At 35.5% G+C, this 25177-nt stretch overlaps 1 protein-coding gene across 1 annotated transcript in view; it reads right to left on the reverse strand.

Annotated features, from left to right (window-relative positions):
- The window catches only part of KCNH5 (potassium voltage-gated channel subfamily H member 5), a 371870-nt gene that overhangs the window by 321072 nt on the left and 25621 nt on the right, over window positions 1-25177 (reverse strand). The window contains exons 2-4 of the mRNA XM_002753993.6: window positions 22084-22207; window positions 10827-10933; window positions 6244-6372 (exon numbers count right to left, since the gene is read on the reverse strand). Of these exons, the coding sequence (XP_002754039.1) occupies window positions 6244-6372; window positions 10827-10933; window positions 22084-22207 (360 nt within the window). The remainder of the gene's footprint in view (window positions 1-6243; window positions 6373-10826; window positions 10934-22083; window positions 22208-25177) is intronic.

Here is a 25177-nt window from a genome sequence, read left to right on the forward strand (position 1 = left end):
CGAACAGACAGCTGAATATGAAGAGCCTAATACTTGCTCTGTAAGTTGTTCATGGCATTATGAGAACATTTGTTCTCCTAAAAGCTCAGGATGCCAGCTCCTTCTTAATAAAACATTAGTTTAGCTCTATTGGGTTGCAATTAACCTCTTTGTCATGGACTGCCTAATCTTAAAAATAAAAAGAAGTCACAGAAGCATTTAAATCAATCTATTAGACTGCAACACAAGATTCTAATCTATAAGAAAAAAGCTTAGGTAAACAATTATCCTCTTGGCCAAAGAGACTACGTAGTATAATTACTCATATTTCATCTGTTGTTTCCTCTCTAAAGAAAACCATTGGCTTCCACAAGGAGAAGCTTGCTATTTTGGCTGTTATTTTTTATTCTACAGGAATTTTTTTGTCTCAGTTATTGGCAAGAAGATGCCATGACTATTTGGCACAAGATATTTCACATGTAATTATCTTGGCAGTTTTGGAGTCTGTTTGAAAACACTGTACAGTATAAATGGGCAGAGATTTAGGCCATCTCTTTTAGAACACATACAGATAATTAACAGAATGTATTTCTTGGCTGTAATCTTCCTCTTTGTAGTATTACAAATAATGTATCACATACCACTGACTAATTACCCAAACAATAATATCAAGACCTCAATACCAGGTACAAAAGAACAAGAACACTTTGCCCCCTTAGATTATTATCCATTAGTTCATTTGTTTCAAAGCAGTATAAATCTGACTAAATGAGCATACTGCCAACCTGTGCTTCATTTTTGCGGGGAAAAAGGAAAGCAGGGGATTTAGGCAGTTAAACCTCAACACTAAGTCTCCATTGAGAAGGACAGGGCAGCATGAGTGCAATAGAGAGAATGTGGGATTTGAAATCAGTCATATGTTGAGTGTCAGAATCTTCAACAGTAAAATGGAGATAACAATACTAATTTCAAAATTATAGAAATGACCAATAATAAATATAATGCTCTTGGCATATATTAACTACTCCATCAACACTGGTTTCCTTCTCTTTTGATGGTTTTTGCAACCATCCATCATGGTATAATCAAAGGTATTGTTGACATCACCCAATACCAGTCAGTTTAAAGACAAAAAAGAATAAAAGTTTGGTAATCATAGATTGATTACAAGGAAGAGGTCCACTGAAATTCGTTGGCTGCCATCAAATTTATGGTTATTGTCCCAGATATGATTCAGAAATAAAATTCAGAATGAGTCCATTTCTTCAAGTCTTTCAACCATATGTCTAAGTTTCTTAGCAAAAATATAGATACAAGTAGCAGATTGATATTAATTTTGGTCAATTTCGGCAAATGCTCAAAGAACTTGGACACTTGCTCCAATCACATGGCCCCTTTTCATGTTAAGAAGGTAAAAAGTCCTTGCTCTGGGATTACATTTTGATTTTGCCAGTGTGTAGATTCACTTGTCTGTGCAGAATGCTAAAATGCTATTTCTTCTTTGCTGGCAGAATTTTTAATCAATGAAGTATTTCTTCAAAATTTTGCAAACACTTTTGCAAACATCCTCAACTCCCAGGTTGCTGAAATCCCTGAGTCTTCTCTTATGCACCTGACCAAATGGCAACACTGGATAAACACGATTCTTCACTTACTTCTGCATCTACACCTCTTTGACTAAATATGAGTGGATCAAAACACAAAATTATACTCATAGATAACCAGTAAAAATTTATGACCACTGCCCTGAAATGGACCTTTGTGCTGCTCAGAAATCCTGTTGTCTTTCTCTTTCCACTCACTATTCCATTCTCTTAAATAACCACTTCAGATGCACTCTACTCTTCTCACATCCTCTGCCATCTTTACTCTCAGTTGATAACTGTGATTGCTGTTTTTACTGAGACAATGGGAGCAATCAAAAGAAAGTTTTCACTATATATTTACTCATTTGTCTCCCCCACTAGAATGTGAGAGAAGGGACTTTATTTCCAGGATCTAGACTCATGCCTGTACCATATTGTGTGTTCAATTTTTGTTTGGGAAAAAAATAGATAAAGGTAAGACAAGGAAGATAAAATATTCCTATAAGAGTCCTGAAAAGGCTCATGTTAAGTAACTCTGGTGCCCAAAACTGAATCAACAGCAAGTCTACTATATCCAAGTTCAATGGTCTATGCCCAATTTATTTTGGTATTACGGTGTTATCATGTCATCTCATCCATTATTTTCCAAAAGTTCCATGGTTCCTTTACTTGATTTAATAAGTTCAAAGATAGACGCTTATGCCAATATTTTAAAACATACTTTCCTACACTACTAGCTTCAAGATATGGCAGGATGATGACTTAATGGCATAAATATTTTATTTCCATTGAATTTTTCTTGTTAAATGTGCAGCTCACATGAATAATAGAAAGTAGCTCATACACACCATTCATAATTACATTCTACAATACTTTTTCAGTAATCTGTTATGTGTTTGGAAGATACAGAGAAGTCTCAAAATAAAAGTCTATTTAAAATAAGCTTATCTACAGATTCTGGCACTAGAAAGAGATCTTTTTCTCTAATGCTTTTCACAATGGAGTCTGATTTTCCCTATAAATTCTAATTTACATGTCTATCAAAACCATAGTTAAAAAATCAAGTGGTCTGAGTTGTCTGGAGCTCATTCAAATATCATTTTTTATAAAAATGAATTATTCATTTCAAAGAGCCTGTGCCTTACAAAGAATTTTGTGATTCTGATGCGGGGATGCAGATAAATGGAGAGGCATTAATTTCAGAAAGGAAAGTCAACCCTTCACTATCAGCACCCTTTCCCCAACTTCACTGCAAAATGTTGCTAACTTTCAGTTTCCATAAATAGACATGTAGTTACTGAAACCACCACTTAGGTTCGGCCGGTCAAAACTGCTGTGAAAATACTGTACTTTCTTTGGCCAACTTCAGCTGTGCCATGAAATCACTTAAAGCAAATGAGAGAAAACAATAATCATCTAGTGCAAATACAAATGCATATTTTTTTGAGAGGAAAAGACTATGACATTAAAGCTTTTTATTCAGTCTGGTTACCATTCATGTATGAAGGCAAGAAAAATTTGTTTGTAAAATATGTTAGGTCACAAATCAGGTGCCAATCATTTACCTTTTGTTTTAAAATATAAAACTTTAAGACATAGACCATTGTTAGCTGTAGAACTTTTTATTTTCAATTTTTATGGTTGCATAGTAGGCGGATCTATTTATAGGTACATGAGATGTACAGGCAACCCGTCATAGTCACACCATGGAGGATGAGGTATCTATCCCCTCAAGCATTTATCCTTTGTGTTATAAACAATTCAGTTAAACTCGTTTAGTTACATAAAACTCAAAACAATGATCTCAGGGACAAAGAGAGTAGAAGGATGGTTACCAGAGACTGGGAAGGGTAGTTGGGGGTAGGGTAGGGGGATAGTTAATGGGTACAATAGAATGTTATAGGCTTTTTATAGACATTTCTTATCAAATTGGAGAAGTTCCCCTCTATTCAAAGTTTACTGAGAGTTTGTATCATGAACAAGTGCTGGATTTCCTCGCTTTTTCTGTGCTGACTGGCATAATCATCAGTTTTCTTCATTATCTCATGAATTACATGTTTATATGGTAGATTACAGCAACTGGTTTTTGAATGTTAAACCAGCCTTGCATACATATGTGGGACAATCTCCACTTGATTGTCATGTGTAATTCTTCTTAGACATTGTTGGATCAAATTTTTGTAGAGGATTTTGAATCTATATTCATGAAAAATATTGGTCTGTAGTTTTTCTTTCTTGTAATGTCTTTTTCCGGTTTTGCTATAAGGGTAGTGCAAGCTTCAGAACAAGTTAAGAGAGCCACCTCTGCTTCTACTATCTGGAAAAGACTTGAAGAAATAGTATTATTTCTTCCCTAAATGTATGATAGAGCTTACCAGTGAAACCATCTGCACCTGGTCTTTTCTTAGTTTTGGAAATAGATAAAGGGCAATTAAGGTTTATCTATCTCTCCTTGTGTAAGTTTTGGTGATTTGTGTGTTTCAAGGAACTGGTCTGTTTCATCCAATTTATCAATGGTAGCTTTAGAGTTGTTGGCAGTAGCCCCTTACTCTGTTTGAATGTCCATGGGATGAGGAATCGTGGCCCTTCCTTAATTTCTGATATTGGTAGTTTGTGTGTTTACCCTTTTTTCTCAGCCTGGCTACAGGTTTACTAACTTTAATGACCTGTTCAAAGAACGAGCTTTGGGTTTTAATGATTTTTCTCTACTGTTATCCTGTTGCCTGTTTCATTGATTTCTGCTGTAAGGTTTATTTCTTGTCTTCAGTTTGCTTTGATTTAAATTGTTTTTCTTTATCTAGTTTCCTAAGGAAGAATCTGAGGTTACTGATATTATGTCTTTCTTCTTTTCTAATATATGCATTTAATGTTACATATTTCCCTCTAAGCACTGCTTTTGCTGCATCTCACAAATTTGTTAAATTGTATTTTCATTTTTTCTTTAGTTAAAAATATTTTTCTAACTCATCTTAAGGCTACTTCTTTGATTTGTGAGTTATTTGGAAATACGTTTAATTTCCAAATATTTTGGGATCTTCCAGATATCTTTCTGTTACTCATTTCTAGTTTAATTTCACTTTGGTCTGAGAATATGCTTTTTAAGATTTATGTATTTTAAACGATATTAAGGTAGGTTTTATGACCCAGAATGTGATCTATCTAGTGAATGCTCCACTCCATGTGAGGTTAAGAATATATATTCTCTGGCTGTTGGATGGAGCACCATGAATTTTAAAACAAGCAAACAAGCATTAAACCTAAATACTATTAGAAGACTGTTCAATTTAAAAATAGTATTTATAGTTATCTTAAATTTCCCAGGGACTGAGTCTATGTGTAAAGGCATTGTGAAACAGGCAGTATGGGTCCAAAGGAATATTTTATTTGATCTTCAAAGTACAAACAAATTTTTCCATGTCATACTTTGAATGGTTTGCACACAGTAAAAATTCTCCTCTTGCAATTTGATGTTAACCAGAAACTGAGATACAATATTATGTATGTGAGCACCTATACAAGGAATAAACTTAATGTGATTTTTTTCTATAATTATGATTACATTTGAAAATATTAAAGCTTCTATGCCAGTTTTTAAAAAAGAAGGAAAGGCAATGTTTGCCAAATGCAAAGAGGAAGACATTTTATTTTTAGTTTCCTAAGAGATTATTAAAAATAACATTTCATAAAAACTACCTCTAAGGTTACTCAAAATTCTTCATTTATATGATTCTAGTTTCTAATTTAAACATAATTAGAGAGAATAAATTACATAGAAAAGGAGGTAAAACCACACACCACTGACCAGTGTTTTCTATAGAAGTTTCTTTGACTATGATAGTCAATAAGACTACAGTCAGAAGGTTTGCATTTTGCCAGCCACTCTCCTGATGACAAAATTATTCTTTCCATAATCTAGCAACATTTACCCTAGGGACTACACAAGAGAATAAATAAAAACCGAAAAGTAACTTGAAAAAGTCAACTATTACAACTTTAATTAATTTAACATACTTCAATCAACTAACCAACTGAGCTCTAGTTAGATTTCACCCAAACCATCCCACCAATTGTTGCATTTTGGTTCTAAAGCTTACCATGGTATGAGGTGTGGAAATTCCAATTATATTGATTCAAAATTAAAAATGCTCAGCTGGACACCATGGCTCATGCCTGTAATCCCAGCACTTTGGGAGGCCAAGGTGGGCAGATAACTTGAGCCCAGGAGTTCGAAACGAGCCTGAGCAACATGGTGAAACACTGACTCTACAAAAATTAGTTAGATGTGGTGGCACACTCCTATTGTCCCAGCTACTCAGGAGGCTGAAGTGGGGGGATCACTTGAGCCTGGGAGAAGGAAATTACAGTGAGCTGAGATGTTACCACTGCAACAGAGTGAGACCTTGACTAAAAAAAAAAAAAAAAAAAAAAAACAGAAAAAAAAATGCCCTGTAAAATTTCTTACTCACACGATAAGTTAAGCCAATCAATATTTCAACTTTGGATAACCATGCTATTTCTATTCCAACAATACGATAGAATAAAACAGATTGCATGCAATGTAGCAAAGGAAGGGCCACATAGTATAACTTTGTTTTCCAGTTCAACCAGCGGAGGTAAAATAATAAGATCGTTTAGCAACAGCCTAATTTTTCAGTGTAGTAATTCTTTTGAAAATTACCTTTTGTTGAATCATCCTCTATTGGCTGTTTGAACAACGTAATATCCTTGAAAGTACACAGGAACAAGACCACCTTTTCATGTTCATTTCTTATTGGTGCAATTTGCATATAAAACCAAACAGGGGTTCCTGTAACAAAGAGGGGGAGTGGAAAGGACATTAAAGTGTGACATGGCCACAGCAGTGGTTTGGTCTCCTGCCTGCCTTCTTCCTTTAGCTGCCAACGGCTATGCCAGGAATCAACACCAAAACAATAGTATATTAATTACTACAAACAATCAATAAGCCTTTAATTTTATATCAACTACTAGTTGGTCACATTTAACAAACACAGTATTCAATCCAAAATATCAAATTTCTAAAGAAAGCACAAGCTGTCATTTCAAGATGCAGGAACACAAAGGTAGTCTTGCTGCTTAAGCCATCCCAGCATCACCTGTAGGTTTGCGTCCCTCAACCACTGCTGCTCTCACTACCTCTCTTTTGAGATTCTTACCAATTGTGATCACTCCTACCTGCTTCGGCTTCTCTCTTCCTGTCACTTTGACAAGTGTTTCCAATTAACTGCAACAGCCATACCTGATCCTCTAATAAGCATTCCTCTTGGAGGAACATCTAAAATACTGTTTCTATCCCAAGGCTCTCTCATCAGTCAGATAGACTTATATGATAGCTCTACAGTTTTGACTGCATCCCCACACCAGAGAAAAAGGATGTCAGCAAAACTTGATGCCTGAGGAACACAGAGCTCTACCTGAAACCGTTAAGGCAAACTGAAGGAAAAAAAGGCATGTCTCCAGCCACTGCTTCCTACCTCCCTCACTCCAGGAGCATGAAGCTGGACTCTATCACCATATTCTTTAAAGGATGGCTACTGCAGACTCTGTGCTCTAGGACAGAGGGTTTCAAAGCATTCGAGGCTTATAATTTGAACCAGTCAGGAACTGGTACATAATAAATAAGAAATACGTGAAGGTACAAAAAATACCCTCAAAGGTGTAATTATCTATTAGTGATACAACACTAAGGGAAGGTTCTATTGCAATCAAAGAGACACATTTACATTATAATCAGAAACACATTTCTCGTATTTTCTTCAAGCTACAGTGCAGTAAAGCCCCTCCAAATATTCTATTTTAAGACTTTTAAGACTTAAAGATTTTGTAAGGTTTAGGATTTGGGGAGTGAAATGTACAGCTATTAATAGTCTGTAGGTAAGAGCTGATAGCCTTTTAGTGGCTTCCAATGAGAACGGAAAAAGAGCCACTTCTATTCCCATGGCCTAAAAAAAATTTTTTTTTAAAGTCACCTAATGTCACCACAAAGGGGAATTTTTCATTTAGACAAAATGAGATCACTACTAGGCTCAAGTAGTCAGAGAATTAGAGAGAGAAGATTTCTATGGGAATATTCGGCTGTGACAATCAGGTTTTTTGCAACCCCAGGAGGCCTATGGAAGAACGTGGTCCTTTCCAAAATGATGGTAGAATGAAATAGGGACCTCAAAGATAATCACATCATCTCCCAGAGAGGCTTGTCCATGTTTTTCTGTTTTCTTATTTTACACAGCATGCCAGGAACTGTGAGTGATGTGCACAGTTTTACAAATCACCAGACCCAGATGCTAGTGGATACATGACCTATGGCTATTTCAACACAGTGAGCTGAGGCAGAAGGGTCATAAACAAAGAGAAAGGGGCATTAAAAACTAAGTCATTTTCCAAGGTCTGTTAGAAATATGAACAGAAACAGATGATGTTAAAGTTCATGCCTTCCTGTGAAAACTGCAACTTTTCAAATTCTGGCAGAGTCTGGGCTCTCTATAAAACTGCTTTAAATATGAAGGTAACTGTTGTTCAACTTTCCAAGCCACAGGGTCAGACTTCCCCAAGTAGGCTGCGTATTGCCAAGTATCTGGTGACAGATCCTTCATATTCTGGATTTGGGGTTCAGGGGGCTTGGGAGTCTGGGAGTGTTAAGCAGAGGAACCTGCTGCTGCTGAAACTCGATGCAATGCTCCAGCATTGATGATTTGGAGATGCTTCGGCTGTTAGTTCTACCTTTGAGTACACAGAAAGAACTATTTTAAGTCATCATCCCAGAGCTACCATTTCTTCCCCCCCCCCCCACATAGAAACAGCCCCCTGCTAATCAGAGCACTGGACCTACAGAGCAGAGGCTGCAAACTGAAATTTCAAAGGTGATGTATATTCAATCAGATGCCTCAATTCCCCCATTTGCAAAATGGTGTTTAACCTCAAACAAAAGTATTGGGAGCACTTGGCATGTAGGCATTCCCCAAAGTAGTCTTGGGACTAGATAGAAGAATCTATCACCAAATACTTGACAGATACTCATGTCTATAGATGTGAATTTTTCTACCTAACATTTTTTTAACCACAAAAATATAATTTTTTCAGATCATGTTCAAAAACTTTCAGCTATTTATAAGACTTTTTAAAAGCTGCATTTAAATAGCAGAACTCCATTATAATACATGGATAGCACCTATCCTTTACTAAAGAGGAAAGCAAAAACAAAACCCAATGCAGATAATACACAGAAAGGAGGCACGAGTTTGAATCTACAATGCAATGTGGTATATATCCTATTGGCTACGAGCAACTCTCTTACCTACACAGAGAGTTATCTGGAAAGAATCAGATAGCCCTGAACCATTATTATCTGACCATTGTCAGATAATAATTTCAACCCATTAACGTAAGGCCAAATATCTAAACTATCTTAGAAGGACTTCCAGAAATGTAAAATTTAGGTAATTACAAACATGATTTAAAGTAAATAAACAGAAATTCCACTAAGATATTTTGTTGTGGTGGTTGTCATTACAGGGTCTTGCTCTGTAACCCAGGCTGGAATACAGTGGCATGATCATAGCTCACTGCAGCCTCAAACCCCTCAGTTCAAGCAATCCACCTGCCTCAGCCTCCTGGGTAGCTGGGACTACCGGCATGTGCCACCACACCCAGCTATTTTTTTTGGCGGGGGGTGGAGAGGAAGGGGTTTGCTATGTCACCTAGTCTAAGATAGTTTTTGAGAAACTCAGAAACTATAGACTTGTCTTTGAGGCTGTAAAGTCAGGCCAGTGTTTGTTTATTCTGCTTAAATATCAGAGAGTGAATGACCTTAGTAATATGGAATATGCTTACATCATTTGCTAAACTTGAGTACATATCTAAATTACTGAAGGGTTAACAAACTATATGAAAATGAAGGGTTTTTGGTATATGGGTCCCCTACAAATTATCAATATGTATTTAGACCTGGTGAAAAAGACCCAGAAGCACATACAGCCTGTCTTTTCTGTTGCAGAGGACAGAGTTGATCATTCACAAGGGATTGTTTTCCAGGTGACAAGCCAGCGGACATTTAGCTATGACTTCAAACTGAAATATGTCTTTGGCCTTGATGTAAAATAAAAAATAAGACATTCCTTAAGTAAAACCACTAAAAACAAATGTTTCCATTATCAAGTGCACTTCTTTGAGGCAATGCCTAACACTGTCATTCCTTTGTTAGAAGAGGAAGGTTAAAAAGAGAAATAGAATTTTAATTCCAAATATTCCACAGAGAAAAAAAACGTGTGAAGTAAATGGAGAGATAAATTATGCTCCATAAGATCCAACAGGCACTGAACATGGAACCGACGTTTCCTGTTGAAGCTAAAATGTTTTCCAAACTTGGGAAGAATTTAGTAGCCACCACTTTCCATCAAAGATAATAATGGACTTTGCTATCACTTGCTATTAACGATAAATAAAGTGACCCATTTACAAAGTGACTGTTCATTTCAAAAATAAAAAAGGCCAATTTGAGGAAACAGCAAAAAAAGAAAAGTAAGTAACCATGCAAATAAAGTGAATTAGAAAGGGGGCTGAGTTGCTGACTATACTTGGTTTTTGTTGGGTTGGCTTTTTCCTTCCACACTCTGATGGAAAGTCTGTATCATGAGATATTATGTCATTATATAATGCATACCTTACCACATACAAATCTCATCCAAGAAAAAGTTCACTATATTCAATACAATCTACCAAATGTGAATGACCTGTTCTGAGAACAATGGATACTTCTACTAGACTTTCTCACAAGGAGTCTGAGGCTGGCAAAAGGCCATCCTGGTAGAGATTCCCCTTAAGTAGCTACCACATATTCACATTGCCTATGTTTGTGTAGAAAGGTGACTGCACATATCCAGTGTTAGCAATTACCGTTTTCTTTAACCATAAGAAGAAATTAATACATTTATCTGTCATTTTTTAGTTGTTGTCACATAATTATAGGGTCTTTATTGTAAGTATCTATTATAAAATATTTTGCTACCTGATACAAAGTCATATTTAAGATGCATCGTATTTTTCTTCCATTCCTCAAAAAGTTGCTTTTCATAGGTAGACTTATTTATTAATTTTATTATCTAATTTCACCAGTAACCTCTGCCCCTGCCAAGAAAAGGAGCATTTGAAGTTTTACATGCTCTCTACATTTTAGCTCTACTACTACTTACCAAACATAATATTAATAAAGAGTCAACACACCTTATTAATAATTGAGATACCTACTATTTTTCTTGTACAGAAGAACTTCAAAGCAGTTTGACTCGTAGTTGTCAAAAGTCTGCCTGACTTTCTCAATGGTCTTCTTGTCGGTCAACTCCCCATACATAAAACTGGGGGACAAAAACAAACAATCCATTTCACTTTCATGTTGCCTTTCAAATGCTACAAAAATTACATAGTTGTCTTTGATTAAATAGTCAAGTGTGGTTACAAATTATAATGTTGCTCCTATATAATGAACTAAAATAGTCAAACCACGAGAGGCAGTTCTTGCTTTACATAGTTCCTGTATGCCCAGATTTCAGTTACAGTGGTTTAGCTGAATAACACCAGTTCCACAACATAGCTCAAATTTCAGTTACCAAAGTATTTAACTGTGAGTAATTGCACAAAGTGAAAGCTTTGCTGCTTGATCTTCAGTCTACAGATCACTAAAAAACAACAGATGCACATTCATCACCAGTAACTGATCACATCACTTCTTTCAAAGCCTGTCAATATTGGTAACAGCACAGCTGTTATTCAGTTCAAGCACAGACAAAAAAGCATGTAGTCATATTGCCTCCTTGTTTCTCAGTGATAAACCCACGTGACATTTTACAAAAATGGATAATCAAAAGTAGTAACTATCCAACAAAAATTAAAATCCGTCTAAGAAATGGAAAATAATAATGTTGGAAGTGGAATTCAAACTGAACATAAATGAATTTATAAGAGAAATAAATGACCTTGGAAATGTAGATACTGCTGCCATTTGGGAGACTCTAGATAAGCAGCCAAAAGGACTTAGTGAAGGTGAACTTATCGATATAAATGAGGAAAGTGGTTATGACAAAAAGCATGAAGGTTTCCCAGAGAAGGTGACACCAGTTTAAAACCCAACCAAAAACAACCCTCATTAAAGGAGCTCTAGTACATTGTTCACAATAGTGAAAGTGGAAGAATAAAATGTGTAACATTTAGTAAAAATATTAAAATAAAATAAGAAATTAATTCTAACTTGGAAAGGAGGATGACAATTTTCCAAGAGATACAAAAGATGCCCTCTTTGGACAGAAAATTATATTCTGAGAAGGCAAGTATTGTTTAAATGACTCATGGTAAGTTTTTTAAAAAAGAAATAAAATACTTCCTCCATTCTCAATGTTTCCAATGTTCAAAATCAGTGTACTAAATAAATATGAGTTTTACTATTATATTCATCTCCCTGTTGGTTAATATAACCAAGAGTAAGAGAGTTTTTAATGTTTTGACAAACATTTTTTAAAAGATGCTAAAACAATCATAGTTTTTTATTGAGTATTAAGATCATATTATATGGTTTCAGTTTGCACAGACCTTGTTATGTTCCCATGCTATCATAAAAAGTGAACATTGCATATCATACATATAATGCATTGACATGCTCATCATTTCAGAGGATTTTCTTAAGATAGGTACAGGTGTAGCTAATGGGAAGGAAGAAAAGCTGGCATCTTAAAGAAATTGTACATTATTACAGTGGTTAGAGGAACATATGAAACACAGATTAAGGAGTGAATGTCTACATTTCATAAAACCTTTCTAACGTTTGACATTCTCTATTTTTCTAAGAGAACCTTGGCAAAAGTCCGATCATCTACGTAACAGAGCTGACTCAAGAACGATCGGTCTCTAAAACTCCATTCTCAATGCTTTCGAAAGCATCAGTTGGGCATCTGGTTTTAGATACACAGTTCTACTGATTAGTATGATTGTCCAGACCATTCACCAGGAAAGAAAATGTGTCATTACTAAATATCTTAACTAAGATTTTGAAAAGTCAAATGTACATCTTTGTTATTGCTTTTCTTTCAGTTTTCAAAGAGTTCACATATTGACCAGAGGCAGATCTAAAGAGTGGTGGAGGCTGAAGCTTATAAAATCTGTGGAGCCCTCCTTAAGAAAAAGAATACAAAATTACAAAACAAGATTAGGAACAGACCCTCAAAAGGCATCCACACAAATGAGGGCCCCTGAAGGTTCAGATTCATTATCTTCACAGAAAATCTATACCTGAAGATATCAATCAATACAATTTACAACCTAAAAGGCCTAGTTTGTTAGCAAAATCCAGTAATGATGCACAGGATTCAATAGCAGCACCACACTACAACTGGAAATTACTTGGTAACTCAAGCCCACCTTCTGTAACGCCAGCCTAAGCAGCTAGAACTCTATAAACTAAGAAAGTAGATAAGGCAGATCAAAGATTGCCCAAGCCTTAAGAAATCTGAAGCCTTCATTTTTAATATATTTAATTTATAAAGAAAAATTTAATTGTCATTATAAGTAAAAACATATTGGAATAAAATGACAGACTCTTAATTCCATAATCTTATATCTAGACTAAAACAGGAAGCCTCAAAGCACACCTGCAAGCTGGCATTGAAAAGCTACTGTCCCTGTCAGAGCTGAAATTTCAGTTCATGTTAAGTTTTATAAAAATCTCTTGAAGGTATTACAATTAAATTAGAATGATTCAGCTAAAGAACATAAAGCTCCTCTTCTCCCAAAAAAAATTAGCTTAATGTTGTACATAATATTTTTACAGACAAGTGAACTTTTTAATTAGTCGGTTTTTTACTTTTATTTTTAATTAAAGAATCATTAGTAAAACAAAGATTTTTAAAAATCAAGATAAGGGCAATTAAACTAAGAAAAAGAAAGAGAGAGAGAAAGGAAAAGAAAGAAAAAAGGGGAAGGAAGGAAGGAAGGAAGGAAGGAAGGAAGGAAGGAAGGAAGGAAGGAAGGAAGGAAAGGGAAGGGAAGGGAAGGGAAGAGAAGAAAGAAGAGGAGGAAATGAGGAGGAAGAGGAAGGGGGAAGGAAGGGAGGACATTTTACCACTGCTACTAAATGACAGGTTTCGATGGTTCCACAAACTGAGACATAATATTCACGATTGGTTAACAGAAAAACAAAATAAGAAAGCATTTATAATATAACAAGCAGCTAGGATAAAAGTTATCCAAAATTAATTCTAATAAAATTTAAAAGTAAGTTACAACTCAATTTTTAAAAAAGAAGCTCTCTGAGGAATTAGTTTAATAACACCAACTAAGAAAAAAATGCAACACAGGTCCTTCTGAACAGAAGATGAAAATAAACAAGCAACTTTTAAATAAACTATTAAAATTCCATAATACGCTTTCATTAGCTAAGTTTTTCCAATGCTAAAATCACTTATCCTAGGAAAATAAAGGCACTTAAGAAAATAATCCTATATTATTAAAATCTGAATACTTCTTTAAAAAATAGTCTTTCATTTCTTACATTGTTCCACTTGGATTTTTCATTTATTATATCACATATTTCTGGTTACAGAACACGTATTTGAAGGGGCAAAATGTAGCAGTTAAATAAAAGATATTTCAAAATAGATTATAAAGAATGTCTGAAATGTACCAACTATCTATCCTCCCAAGGCAAGTGTTCTGGAGGTTAATGGAAACTCTGAAAGTATTTTCATCCAAAGTTGTCCAAGCCATCCTGATAAATCAATGATTCTTCATTCTCTGTGGGTATGGCACATTTGCTTATTTGTTTGGCTTTGTCATATGTGAATGCTGAAATGTTTTATCATAGGTTCCTGAAGCCTGACTCAGGATGACGGAAGCTCAATGCAGTCTTAGAATGGTTAATGGAATTTGAGGGGTCACGAATTATAGAAATTGTAATCAACAGGCTTTAGAAACCATGTATATTAATTTTACACAGTTTTCATGTCTTCTACTAAATATCCTCCAAAATTACATAATGAAATTTTTTTTTAGATGAAATCTCATCTCGCTCTGCTATCTAGGCTGGAGTGTGGTGGCACGATTTGGGCTCACTGCCAACTCCACCTTCCAGGTTCAAGAGATTCTCTAACTCAGCCCCCCCAAGTAGCTGGGACTATGGGCGTGTGCCACCATGCCTGGCTAATTTTTTGTATTTTTCTTACAGATGGGGTTTCACCATGTTAGCCAGGATGGTCTCAATCTCCTGAAATCCTAATCCACCTGCCTTGGCCTCCCAAAGTGCTAGGATTACAGGCATGAGCCACTGCGCCCAGTCCAAAAATATTTTTAAAATTACAAAACTTCCACTTGCTCTCTTATATAGGGTGCCAAGTTCCTCCTTGGTAATTTTAAAGGAACTACTGTACTGTTACTTTGTTGAAAGAAAAACAAAATTGGATTCACAGAAGCAATCTATCTCTGCTATAATATCGGGCAGTCATGGTATAACAAGGACTTTCGCATTTGGAAGACCACTTACAAACTGGACAATTTATGGACAAGTCGGATATCCTCTCTGACCCATCATTTCTGCATCAGTAAAGTGATGACAAAATAATATAACTCAGAGGGTGACAATTAAAAGGATAATGCAAATAAAGTTACAAATTATAATGCATTGCACAATGGCTGAAATATGACTGGAATGTACGGATGGGATTAAAAGGCCCCTTCCGCACCCCAGCCTCACTCCCTGGCTTCTCCAGGATTCTAGAACACAGATGGAACCGCGCTTGCCAAAAGGCAGGGTCATTGTGTTCTAAAGGGAGACGTCCGTGGTTCTGGGAATCTTCTTTCTTCACAAACCCATGAGGTTGAAGCAAATGCTTACTCAGAACCTGCTCCTGTATAATCTGGCCACTTTTCTTGTTACACAGTCGATGGGTTTTGTGCTGGGAATAAGGGATAAGTTTTCTTCAGGCCTGGTCTAGGCCACACGCAGCTTACCTAGGCATCTGGCAGTTATCTTTCACATGTATCTGACCTAGAAAACTTTGAGTAATAGGTGGTTTGGGCTGGTAGCAGGATTTACTTATTCTTGGATTGCTTGTTCTGCCATCAAAACCTCACAAACAAGCCTCATTATAGTTCCTAGCAGTAAGAAAGGCTATAACAATTGACAGACTTCCAAAGGAGAAAAGAACCTCACAACTCTGAAGAAAACATAACCGAATCACGAGTTCCACCAACCTCCCTTACTCTGCTAAATGTGTACCAGTGTGCCTAGACTAACACACAACAAACATTCAGTCACCATGATACAGGGTAATATTATCTGCAGGCTGTAGTTCACAGATTAGCACATGCTTCAACAAAAAAATGCAACCCAGATTGACTTAATACAGTTGGTAAATGTGGTCTCCAGCTCAAAACTGGCCACAAGCACAGAATCATAAAAGTGAATGGGAGGTGGACTGAGATCTGTAGTCAAAGGATCAAAAAAGAGAAAGCCCAAGAGAGGGGAAGTTAAGAAGGAAACATTAGAAACAAATAAGAATACAGTTTTCGGCCGGGCATGGTGGCTCGTACCTGTAATCCTAGTACTTGGGAAGCCAAGGCAGGCAAGTCACCTGAGTTCAGGAGTTCGAGACCAGCCTGGCCAACATAGTGAAACCTCATCTCTACTAAAAATGCAAAATTAGCCGGGCATGGTGGCACATGCCTGTAATCCCAGCTACTTGGGAGGCTGAGGCAAGAGAATCACTTGAACCCTGGAAGGCAAAGGTCGCAGTGAGCTGAGATCCTACCATTGCACTCCAGCCTGGGCAAAAAGAGCAAAACTGTCTCAAACAAAAAAAAAAAAAAGAAAAGAATATAGTTTTTAAAATCTGAAAGAAGTAATTTTGGAATAAATCAAAGACATTCGTTTATACAGAGGATAATAACCAAAAGGTTTGACAACCCATTGATTTATATGGTCTTCAAAGGATTTCAATGGAGTAATAAATGGTAGGTTTATAAGATGTAACTAAGAAAAAATGGGACTGTATATCTCTAACCTTTGGAGTCTGACATCACCAAGGCACCCCTGCCCTTCAGCACTTTTCATCAGTTTCACCTTGAGAAGCACAGCCCTCAGCCAAACGGAGGCAGACTAACTGGTTTTCATCATGTGTCATATGCTCTTGGTAGCTGCCGAGATAAACCTGTGTTCATAAAACTGCTGTGAAATCATCCAGTAAAGTGTTTCTTAATATCTATGACTCATTGTCTAACTTGATGGAGTTGGATAAAGGATTGTAAATGGCCTTCAAAAACATGCATTTGAGAGCATCTATCTCCCCCTCAATCCTCCCTACCTAAACTACCTGATTGTTCTTCTTACCCCTCTATTCAAAACAAACAAACAAAAAACAGCAGAATAGGCTCTTACAAGTTTCAGGTTAATTAGAAGTAAAATGCTAAAATGATTCATATCTAATCTATGACAGATTATCCCTGTATATCCCAAATGTCAGAGCTGCTACAGGTCATGAGATAAGATCACATGCTCTCAATGTCATCCTCCCAAAATCTATAATCTCTTTTAAACATGCAATACTTTTCATTTCCTCCAATGAACCGCAAAATAGTCCAAAGGCATGAAAAACACAATAATCAGACAGTAAAATGGACAAGGTTTGAAATTCCTGGGATACTGAAAGTGTCATGGTGTCATAATTTTAGCTAAAACAAAAATGGTGTCATAATTTTAGCTAAAACAAAAATGAGACAATACCTAGCACACATCAGATATTTTTAAATTTCAGTACCATTATGACATAGCAAGGATGAAGCAAAACCAGAAGCCTCACTAACAGCTGTTGAGAGTAGAAAGAGAAGTCTTCTCTGGGCAACAATCTTACAGCAGTTAATTTACAAACTCTGCATGTATTCTATTATCCAGCAATCCCATTTCCGGAGATAGAGACAGAAAACTTCTCAAAAATGACCACAAGAAGATGTTCGAGGTAGCAAAGTGTCGAAGTTAGATTCCAGGACTAATAAAATGCATAAATAGAACAAAGGCTGTGAAGACACTGGAACACTAGACGACAATCAGACGTGATGAAGAGATCATCATACGGTAACACAAAGAAGTCTAAAACCATAATGTTGAATGAAAAGAGTAAAAAAACATACAAATTACAGTGTGGTGGGAATTACATAGATCTTAAAAACCAACATTAGCAAAGCAGCATCATTCCAAGAATACACATATTTAATAAACAAACAGAACACAGATTAGAAAGGCGTACAATAAACACTCAAGAATAAATAACCATAAAAGGAAGAAGGGGAAGGGATGAAAGCGAAAAGAAGTAAAAGGAAGAAGGATTAAATAAAGAGAGACCTTGCTTAGAGAGAGCAAAATGATAATATTGTGACAAATTGAGGAGTATGTTTAATTTGATTCTTTGTGTCTGGTCCAACGCAGGAGGGGTTGAGAAGGACAAAGAAGAAAAAGATAAGAAAACAGAAGAAAGAAATATTAGCCACTTAATGTTATAAAAACACAAATTCATGTGTTTTAATTTTACCATAAAACAATTCACTTTTAAACATTTAAAAATAGTTTTAATCATTTTCTCAGTTGCCAATTTAATCCTATAGACTTTAATTCATCTAATACAAACTGTACATAAAAATGAATCTTTTTTCTGAGATATACAGTGTTAAAGGTTGTATTTTTGCATATAAAATGAAGCTCACTGCTTTGTACCTTCTTATTCTCTCAGGTCTGTCTAAAAACTTACAAGCCAAAATTTTTTAATTATTTACAAGGCTTTTCTCAGTGTCAAATACTTCCCTCCATATTCACTTACAAGTCAGTAATTCCACACACTATAATAACTTCTAGCCATTCACTCTGTGTTTCTAAATGTGCATATAATTTTCTTCTTTTCTCTCTCTGTTATTTTGTGTCTCATATTTAAAGGCTTTTCTAGATTTAGTCAGGAAATGGGAAAAAAGGCTATATGTAAAAGAATTTGAGTCATGATGCAGACACTTTTATAAACTGCTTGGGGAGTGGTTTGGGGTTCGTTTTTTTGTTTTCGTTTAGGTTTTTTTCTTACTTGAGAATATGTTGTTAGTTTTTTCCAGTGTCATTGTCCTTCCAGCATATACAACATATGATGTAGGTGAATAGGACTTTGCCATCATATTTTTTAACAAAACCTACTACTGGACATTTTGGTTATTTCCAGGTCTTCAGTCTTCTAAATAATGCTATAGCAAATATAAAACGGATATAGTTTAATTTTAAAAGAGAATGAGGAAGTTTAAAAGAAGAGCACTTTAAAATAAATCACGCTTCCAAGAAAAACTGATAGAAGTCAGATGTTTGCTCATATATCAGAGGCTAGTCTTCCTTGTTCTGCGAGGGCATTAAAGTGGTTGTGATTTTTAGGTTAACAAAACATATTTGGCATTTGGTGCAAGTAAGTGATAATTGTTTACATTAAGAACATGATCATTTGAAAACACTGTCTCTGATAAGCAAAGACAATTTGGGGAAAGACTCAAACACTTTACAGTTAAAAAGCAAGGTATAATCCAAAACTCTCCCACCTCAAATGTTGTAGCACAGGATGAAACACAAGAAATAACAGTATGCTATATAGAAGCATGTGAGACCTAGGTTAGGGTTGACTGCAGAACAAGCCAATCTAATTCAATAAATACTGACATAAGACACTGTCTTGTGTGCTGTTGTGCATACAAAAGTGAGCAAGTTGGAGTCCCTACTTTTAAGTCACTTACAATCTGGTACTTGCATTAGGAGGAGAAAAGCAGCTCTCTCAGAGGAGAAAAGAGCTAATATAACCACCAGCACTTATTTTCTTAGTGAATCCTTTGTAGGAAAATCATACTTGCCAAAGAAAATAGGCTGGGGATAGAGTAGATACATGGGACACAAGAAGGGATGAGAGCAGGACTTAAAAATAGATCCAGATATGAAGAGCAGTACTTCTCAAAAATGGCAACAAAAGCAATAAAGCAGTAAGAATAACAACCTAAGGGATAAGGCAAGTTAGTTTAAGGTCAAATGATGATGCCAACAGAAATAGGCACAAGAAACTATGAGGAGTCAGAGAAGGGGGAAACCTGTCTTATTTAGGAAATCATGAATACCTTCAGGTAGAAGATGAGATCTGAGACAAACCTGGCATGAAGACGGGATGTCAGCAGTTCAAGAATAAGAAATGGATGTGTGAGTATATCTGTGGTCCCTGGAACTCTCTATGGACCTGTTCCACAGGATAAGGTCTACCATAAAACTCAGCTTTTTCTAACTTAAACTCCCTTCTGGGGGATAGGGGAGGAGCAATGCTTAATACAGACCAACAATATCAGTGCTACCAAAGGGATCCTCTCAACCAGAGGTCACATATTTTCATCACTCCCATTTACCAATTTCATACCTGGGAGTGAAGAGTGAATATGAGAATGCCTTTAATAGAGGCAAAAAATGAGGATGGCTAGAGGATCATAGATCAAGGAAGACCATGTTTGAGCAGATTATTTCTCAAGCCTGGATAAGCATCAGAATCATCTAAGCTGTTGGTTAAAAATACTGACTCTCTGCTTGACCCACCCACTTCAGAATCACCTACTGATTCTAATTCAGTAGGTTTAAGCGGGGTGGGAATCTGTTTTTGCAAAACCTATTTAAGTGATTGCTATGTGCAGTCAGGTTTAAACTCAATGGTATAATATAAAATATCTACCTTTCCTGATGATGAAGGATATCTGGAGAGAGGAAGAGTCAACAATCAATCCCTTCTATATACCGACGGATCTCTCTCTCTCTCTCTCTCTCTCTCTCTCTCTCTGTATGTATGTATGCATGCATATATACAGATATACATGCTCCCCTGATTATTCAGCATCTAGACTATTCTTGACTCATGGCAGATGGCAGGTGATCACAAAATATTTATTGAATGAATTTACTGATTCACAGATATATATACAGATATATACATAGAGAGGGAGAGAGTAATACACAGGATTGAGTCCAGGATCCCTACATACATCAAAATCAGGGGACACTCAAGTCCTGCAGTTAGCCCTAGGAAACCTACATACATAAAAAGTCAGCCTACTGTACACAAGGGTTTCACATCCCCTTGAATACTGTACTTTTTTTTTTTTTTGAGACGGAGTTTTGCTCTTGTTACCCAGGCTGGAGTGCAATGGCGCTATCTCGGCTCACCGCAACCTCCGCCTCCTGGGTTCAGGCAATTCTCCTGCCTCAGCCTCCCGAGTAGCTGGGATTACAGGCACACGCCACCATGCCCAGCTAATTTTTTGTATTTTTAGTAGAGATGGGGTTTCACCGTGTTGACCAGGATGGTCTCAATCTCTTGACCTCGTGATCCACCCGCCTCGGCCTCCCAAAGTGCTGGGATTACAGGTGTGAGCCACTACACCGTTTTATCTGTATTCCTCTAATACTATATTTCTGATCCACATTTGGTTGAAAAATTAACCTATAAGTGACCCACACTGTTCAAACCAGTGTTGTTCCAGGATCAACTGTATATGTATGTAACTATAATATACATATATATGTGTTTTTATATGTGTGTGTGTGTGTGTATTATGCTCCTCAGCATAAATGGGTAGAAAAAAATAAATCACTGTTTCTCTGGGCAAATCCCTTAACATAGTTCTACCTCAGTTTTCTCATCTGAAAAACAGGATTTGGCCTAGAAAAAAAAAAATTCAGATCCCTTGTAGTTCTAAAATAACTTGCTTCAGTGCTTAGTTAAGTGAGAGCTTTAAAGAAAAATTAACTCGTGGAAAAAACATCCCATCTGGCCTTACTGAAATATTGTGAAAAAGTTTTAGGTTCTAAATTGGTCCCTTATATATAGTTTCCTTTTCTTTTTTCTGATCCCCTTTTTTCTTAATATTGTCTTTAAGCTCACAGAAATGGCATATTTTTTTAAAGAACCATTATATATAATATAAATATCAGATTCTGTTGTGCATAAGTCACACAATGTACCATTACCAAGTACATGTGGCTTACACAGGATGTAAGAGCTTTATTTTATGTTCTTACATTCTCATGGACCATGTTCAACTTGGCCAAGTGGTGTTTACTCTGTTTTGTTCAAGACAATTTAGGTTGCTCCAAAAGTGCCGTAGATCACATGCCACAAGTTGTTCCCTGATACAAGATGTTCCCGGCACCTAGACTTTCCCGGCTCATGGTAGATAATCAAAAAATATTTATTGAATGAATTAATTAATTCACAGATACATAAAAATATTTCTTTTGGCAAAAGTTCTCACCAATGGCTCTTCAGCTATATGTTTCCATTGATCATTTAGACTCCCTAATATTCTAACATAATTTTAAACTCTATAGTTTGTATATGTGAGTACAAGTAAGCTTAAGCATTTTAATTACATTCAGATTTTTGTTACATTTCATAAAAGTTTACTTAGCTATTCTATTACCTACCTGCAAGTGCTGCTTTTCTGCATGACGTCAGCTCGATGATATCCAGAGAGTTTACAAAAACCGTCATTACTATAAACTACAGGCCAATCCACAATCTGGGCATTTCCCAGTAAGAAACTAGATTCTGAAGAAGAAAGGAGAAAAAAGGAAGTTATGTAGCTTCATTCAATAATTCACTTATTTCAAGTAATAAAAGACAAACTCATAAAGATGGACAAATACAACCATGGTTTGTAATTGTACAAATAATATTCTTGAAATTGACATAACCAACTTTTCATGATCATCATATGAGACCTGCAATATCAAATTTATATACAAATTAAAAATTCCATTTAAAAGAAACCAGTTTATAATATTTTTGCATTTAAGTATACCCTAAGTTATGAAATCAAAGTGTAGTTAGTATTAAATAATGTTAATGACTATAGATTACACTTAAATATTGGTTAATTTATTAAGATTAGGGCTATAGTCACTTCTCTACAAATTGAGAATACTGATTGATAATAAAGGAAAATTCGATGACCCCCTTCAAAAGTTATATTAATACATTGTTGAGATGATAGAACAAATTTTTGTCCATTAGACTGATCTTCAAAAGTCTAATTTAAAACAGGATTTAAAAGTCTTCCCTTAAATTAAAATTATTCAAGATATTTTCAACCACATAATACAGATAATTTAGAAACTATCAGTATTCTTTTTTTAAATACTATCAGTATTCCAAATAAAAGAGATTTCTTTATTCTATTTCACACAAAAGAGGTTTTTTGTATAAATTAATATAAAGTGATTGAAAATCCAATCATATTAGGCAGTAACTTTAGCACTTTTGTAGATATGTTATATGTCAACATTAAAATGAATTAATATTAAAATACATAAACATTTATTTTTAATATAAATAATTTAAAAGTAAAAAATTTTTAAAGAAAGAATACTATACTTCAAATTTTTACCTAAGAAATTTTGTTTGAACTCATATTCAGGGTAGTATACTAAAAATATAACAATTTTTTAGTAGAAGACTTTAAATCCTGACTCATATTTGGTCTTCATAAAAATAATAATGCAATTCAGCATTTACTAAGTAGCTGCTGTTTAAAAGGCATTGCTCTGGGTCAAACAGTGGGATAAAATAAAGATTAGTAAAACATACCCTTTGCTCTCAATAAGTGTGCATATTGAAAACAAATACGTCATAAAAAAATACAACTGCCAGGATACATACTAAATAAAGAAGCATAGAAGCATGGGATAAAATATGAAGAAAAACAAAATGTTTGAAGCCCCTAGGAAGCTACTGAAAGTAGGCAAAAACTGGAAAAGATAAACTCTTGAAAAAGAGAGGCCGTATTAGCTGAGATGGTCATTTAACTATCTATTCCGCTGAGAACACTTGCCAGTTGGGAAAGTTCACGGAGTGAAGGAGCTCAAGCAGAAGTGTCTTACAAGTCTAAGGAGTCAAAGGTCACAGTTTGGGGTTGCCACAGCAACTTGTAGTTGTGGAAATCCTTCAAGTGATGAAGTGATAAACCTGACATAATCTACCTCAAATCCTTCTCTGTGGCCAAAACTGGGCATGCATAGGGTGAGGCAGTAAGGAATCCAGCAGAAAGCAATGGTTAAAGGGCTAAAGAGACGGACAGAAATTTTACCAGATCCTCAAAGCTAGAAGATGAATTTCCAAGTTCAAGTCCCATCAAGCTAGAGAAGCTTGAAAAACACCTTAAATTTTCCATCTAAATTACAGGTGGCTATGCATTAGGAGTAAGAAACAAGTCATAGGACGAAAGGATGTGCCCTGGGACTGAAAGCAAAAATGTAGAAAGTAGAACAACATGGAAAATAATCTTAAAATCAAGTCTCTTCATGATCAAGGTGATCCATTAGTAGTTTAACTGCCTGATTTTAAAAAAAAAAAAAATGCAACTCTCTTCAGAGATAATGGAATCCCGAATCTCTACAATTTATTGATATAATGTCCCAGAAACAATAAAAAATTATTAGACAGGCAAGAAATGGAAAAATCTGACAACTACTATGGAAAAGTAGGCAATAGAAAGAGAAGTCAATAGGTAAACCAAGAAATAATAAAATCTCTGAAATTAACAATGTATTGGATTGGTTTAGCAGCAGATTGGACACTAAAAAAAGAAAGAACAATTTGAAAACCCATCGATGCAAGCTATTGCAAACTGAAGTAAAAGGGAAAAAGATGTAAGAGGTGTTCTATTGGACAATATCAAGCAGTCTAAAATATATGTAGTTGAGTCTTTAAAAAGAGAGAGAGAGAGAGAGAGAGAGGACAGCATGTTATTGGATACTATGGTAGCTAAAAGTTTTCCAAATAGAATAAAAACTAGAAACTCAGTAAACCCCAAGAGAGATAAACATAAACAAGCTACAGTAGGAATATGCTTCTTGCTCTTTTGTTCCACATTAACAAAAAGTATTCTATTTTCTGCAAATTGATCTATAGATTCAATACAATCCCAGTGAAAATGACAACAGGCTTTTTTGAGGAAGTTGAAAAATTATCAAAGTTCGTGAAAATGCCAGTTAACTAGAGTAGTTCAAAACAAAGTCTGAAAAAGTAGAACAAAGTTAAAGAAACATACAACTATATAATTAAGATAGTGTGAAAATGGAGTAAGGACCGACAAATAAACCAATGAAACAAAATGAGATTCTCACATACAACATCGAGTGATTTTTTGCAAAGATGACAAGGCAACTAAATAAAGTCTTTTTCAATGAATTTTATGAAACAACTGGATATCCTTATAAGCAAAAATTGAAACATGACCCCTAACTCATACACAAAAATAATTTGAAGTGGCTCATAAATCTAAATGCAGAAAGGAAAACTATCAAAGTTCTAGAAGAAAACGTAGAAGGAAATCTTTGCAATCATGAGGAAGACAACAATTTTTTATGTAAGCCTCATAGAGCAATTACCATAAAAGAAATTGTTGATAAATTAGGCATCAACAAAATTTCAGTCAACTGCTCATTCAAGGACATTCTCAATAAAATGAAATGGAAAGCTACAGCCTGGGAGGAAAGGTTTATGATACAGAGAAAGAAC

The sequence above is a fragment of the Callithrix jacchus genome, chromosome 8 (genome assembly GCF_049354715.1).
Source record: "Callithrix jacchus isolate 240 chromosome 8, calJac240_pri, whole genome shotgun sequence".
NCBI classification, from domain to species: Eukaryota; Metazoa; Chordata; class Mammalia; order Primates; family Cebidae; genus Callithrix; species Callithrix jacchus.